The sequence below is a fragment of the Buceros rhinoceros genome, unplaced genomic scaffold (assembly GCF_000710305.1).
Source record: "Buceros rhinoceros silvestris isolate BGI_N320 unplaced genomic scaffold, ASM71030v1 scaffold35674, whole genome shotgun sequence".
NCBI classification, from domain to species: domain Eukaryota; kingdom Metazoa; phylum Chordata; class Aves; order Bucerotiformes; family Bucerotidae; genus Buceros; species Buceros rhinoceros.
In genome coordinates this window covers 537-4,575 of record NW_010410560.1, presented here as the reverse complement: position 1 = coordinate 4,575, position 4,039 = coordinate 537, and the positions used below count along the sequence as shown (strand labels likewise).

At 40.8% G+C, this 4,039-nt stretch overlaps 1 protein-coding gene across 1 annotated transcript; it reads left to right on the top strand.

Annotated features, from left to right (window-relative positions):
- The first annotated feature begins 2,110 nt into the window (after nt 1-2,110).
- Nucleotides 2,111-3,358, top strand: TRMT10C (tRNA methyltransferase 10 homolog C (S. cerevisiae)). Its single transcript, XM_010135684.1, has one exon. The coding sequence runs from the start codon at nt 2,111-2,113 to the stop codon at nt 3,356-3,358; it is 1,248 nt and encodes a 415-aa protein (XP_010133986.1).
- The last annotated feature ends 681 nt before the right edge of the window (nt 3,359-4,039 follow it).

Sequence of the window (4,039 nt, the reverse complement as noted above, 5' to 3'; positions counted from 1 at the left end):
GGGGGAGAGGGCCGCGCCGCTGTCCCCTGTGGGTCGCAGCGCGTTGCTTCGAGGCGTTACCTGGCTTGTCCCGGTTCCGTTCAGTTGTGGGCCGCTTTAAAAGGTGTTAAGGAGCCTGTAGTGCCGCTCCCTCTGGAAGAGCCGCACTGCTGTTGCTTACCCTGGTCTGGTGCGTGTGGCTGTCCGGGCATCAGGCCTGCGGACAGCCGCGCGTAGGCATCTGTGCTGGGGAAGTGCCCAGATCATAGTCTCCAGAATATCAGTGAAGGGCCTTTCTGGTCCTGGGATCAGTTACAGTGATGTCGTGCTAAAAAATCTGAACAATATTTTCAGTCCTACAAATCTATGTTCTTCAAAGAGCTTTAAACAAATTTTTTTTCAGTAATGGCATGATGGTGTGCATGTTGGACACAGTGGAAGGTAACTTGGCTTTTATCAAGAGCTGTCATGAAGTACTCAGCCTGTGTACATTTACATGATTTAATAATCTGACTTAACTGGAGCTCTAGTGATATAAGTTAATTGAGGAACTGATCCCTAGATTTCTCCAAGCTGGACAATGTACGCTTTTGACTGTGACTTTTGCCAGTACGTTTGATACTTAAATGTGAAATTATGAACACCTCTATTGTAACACTAATTTTCTCTTAACTTCACACTATTAGATTGATGGGGTTTTTTATTGATTTTTGTCTTACTAGCAGTAGGAAATGAAAGGTCAGTCAACAATTTGACCAATTACAGTAATGTAAAATGCATGCCAGTTTTATGTAATGTTTCCTAATGATACGGTGCTCTTTCTGTGGATCTTCATCTGGGCAGGTATATATATATAGGTCTCAAATTAGATTTACCTGGTTTTTCTGTATATCAAATTATTTTCAGGTGGTAAATTACTAGGGAGCTTATTAATTTTGGTTTGAAAATCTGGAGCTAATTTTTATATAATTTGGCCAAATCACGTTTTCTCAAACATTGAAACTTCAGTGTTCTACTTAAGTAAGTTTGCATAACCCAAGGAAATATTAAGCATTCTTTGGTGGTTTTTTTTTTTCTGTAGACCACACACATTTAAATATAAATTTAAAATTTAAATTTAAATATAAATGTGTGTGAAATTAATGGGACTGTGGGTTTCAAGTCCTTGGCATTATGTGCCAACATCAACTATGCAGGCAATTTAGCAAAAAGGAAAAAGATGGCCTTTCTTACACTCATTGGTTGTTCTTCCATCTCTTCTTTCTAGGGTGGTGTCCAATGAATCCGGGGTGGAAACTCATATGCATGGGAAGATAACTAGCTTTTTCCACCGCCCTTTTTCCACCTCCTGGTTAACTATCCCTAAGATCAGGGCTCTGATTTCGCTCATAGTGTGGCTGTGTGAATGCCTGCACTGGTGAGGGAGCCAGGAGCAAGAGGTTTATGGGACATAGGAGTGCTTTCAGTGACAGCAGTATTGGCTTACCAGAACGACAGCATTGGTGGTTTCAGTAGTTCCTGTGACCTGCAGTGTGGAAATGCCCAGAAGGTGAAAAACTTCAGTACTGCAGTTTGCCAATGGAGCTTTCCCAAAATATAATCATAAAAGCAAAAATGTCATCTTCTGCGATACAGAGTTGTTCGAGAAAAATGTTACGATGTGAAGTATTTTGTGCATTTTCACAAATATGTATACAAAAATACTAGTGCATAAATAAAATATATAAACACATATAAAAAAATACATCTGTATAAAAATATTTTCAGTCTCCATGCAGCATTTCGCTTACTTAGGTTGTGAAGGTTCTTACCTGTCATATGATACAGATAATTGAAATAGATCTCAGGTAGTACTCTTAGGCTGTTAGCCCGCATTTTGAAATGCAGTAAGTATAGCTGTTTTAAGCAGCAGAGCTAACCGTATCTATTCACAGCAGCGCCACATAAGCTGGTTGGTAGGAAAGTAGTAGGGAAATTGGAATTTCTAGTGTTCTCTGCGAAGTAAGCTATTGTCTGTCAGTGTTACTAAGGATGCAAATCTCTGTGTGTGTTTACCTTATGATTGCTGACAAGTTTTTTCTCCTTTTGGTGTTTCGCAGATAAGTGTTTGAACACAGCACATGTCTTAAGTATGCAGTCTGCTAATACACTTCTGAAAAAAATTGTGAGAAGTTCTGTCCTTCCATTTGCTGTACAACATGGGATGAAAAAGGATTTTGTTCCACTCAGTAGAACTCTGAGTTTATCACCTTGCCTGAAGCAGGACAATTCATGCAATCCCTCAGAAAAACTAGATTTGGATGCATGGAAGAAGGTAATGAAGTCCGGTTTGCAAGAAGAAGTCAGTGAGACGGTCTCTGAGCATAAAGAGCTTTCCACTTTGTCTGGCACACGTCAGATTTTGGAGTTGTGGAGACTGGCTGGCAGATCGGTTCCAGAAAACATCACTGAAGAGCAGCTGAAAACCTTTATGGAATGTCCTTCCAAGTCAGCCAAAAAGAAATATTTGAAATTCTTGTATCTCAAAGAACTTTGCAAGAAAAACGACAAAAGAAAGTTGGAAGAGAAAAGGGAAAGGAGACTGGAAGCACAAGAGCAAGCTTCGAAAACTGAGGAGACCAAAAGGAACCCATTCCTGTGTCTGTGGGCTAGGAGTATGGATAGAGCGTACAGCTGGAGGGCTGCTCAGTCTATGATATTTGGCCAACCTCTAGTATTTGACATGTCTTATGAAAAAGATATGTCCATCCGAGAAGTCACAAACACAGTGAAGCAGATAGTGCTAAGTGAAAGCTGCAATCGAAAGTCTGCAGATCCGTTCCACGTCCACTTCTGTAACTTTAAAGAGGACAGCCTTTACCATAGGGAGTTTGTGAAGCATTATAGGGAGGCGTGGGGCAAATTGCTTATCACCGTGACAGACCAGTGCTACACAGAAATCTTTCCAAAGGACAAGCTTATCTACCTGACTGCTGATTCTCCCAAGGTGATGAAAACATTTGATCATGATAAAATCTACATTGTCGGGTCAATGGTTGACCGGAGCATAAAAACAGGAGTCTCGTTAGCACGGGCAAAGCGATTGGGGCTGGAGACAGCGGCCCTTCCATTGGAGAAGTACTTGCTTTGGAATACTGGTGCCAAAAATCTCACACTGGATCAAATGATGCATATTTTATTAACCTTGAAAGATACCGGAGACTGGAAGGCAGCTCTGGAATTTGTTCCGAAAAGGAAATACTGTGGCTTTGTAAGCAAGCCTGTACACGAACTGAAAAAAACCTTAAACCTGATCAACGTACTTAAACTCGGAAAGAGGCAGGATGAAGTACAAAAGCAATTTGCCAAGAACTACTCTAAGAAGCTAACGCAGAAGTAGAATGATGGGGAAGAGATTGATTTTTTTACAGGCAAAATGTGCCCTTGATTGCTCCGTTTTGTCGGGACTTCTGGACCTGTATTCAGCTCTATCTCTAAGCATGACTTTGTTGGTTAAGTTTGAAAGGATGGTTGTTAGGGATTTTTTTTTAAATTACCTTAGTATTCCAGCTGTTTAAATGTAATCACACGTTACTGAAATTATGTAAGAGAAATGAGATAATCTGTTCTAAAAAATTACTCTGTACAAAGCATATCGGTCTGTTCAGTGGAACCATATTGGGACAAGGGTGATGGTAACTGAAGGCAAAGGTGCTTTAGGTGTACCAGGGGTGGAGACTGACCACAGCCTTGTTCTGAAAGGTTAGCTAAGGTGAGATAGAAGAGACCTTTCCCCGTTACTTCCTGAGTCCTCTTCGGGTGTGTAGATGAATTCATTTTTGATACCTGAAGTAAAAACAAAAGGTTAAAACCTAGTGTGAGTTTGGGGAGTTGCACAGTTTGTTTCTAGGTGTTCTGTCTGGCATGAATCAAGTCCCTGTTTGGAAGGAATAAGGCAAATTTCTTGATTGTGCTAAAAAAAACCCCAAACCTTACATGCTTTCGTGTAAGACTTTTATCCCTGAGTGCGAGTGTTTTCAGTCCGTGTAATGTAGATTTCCCAAAAGTGCTGGAACTTTTG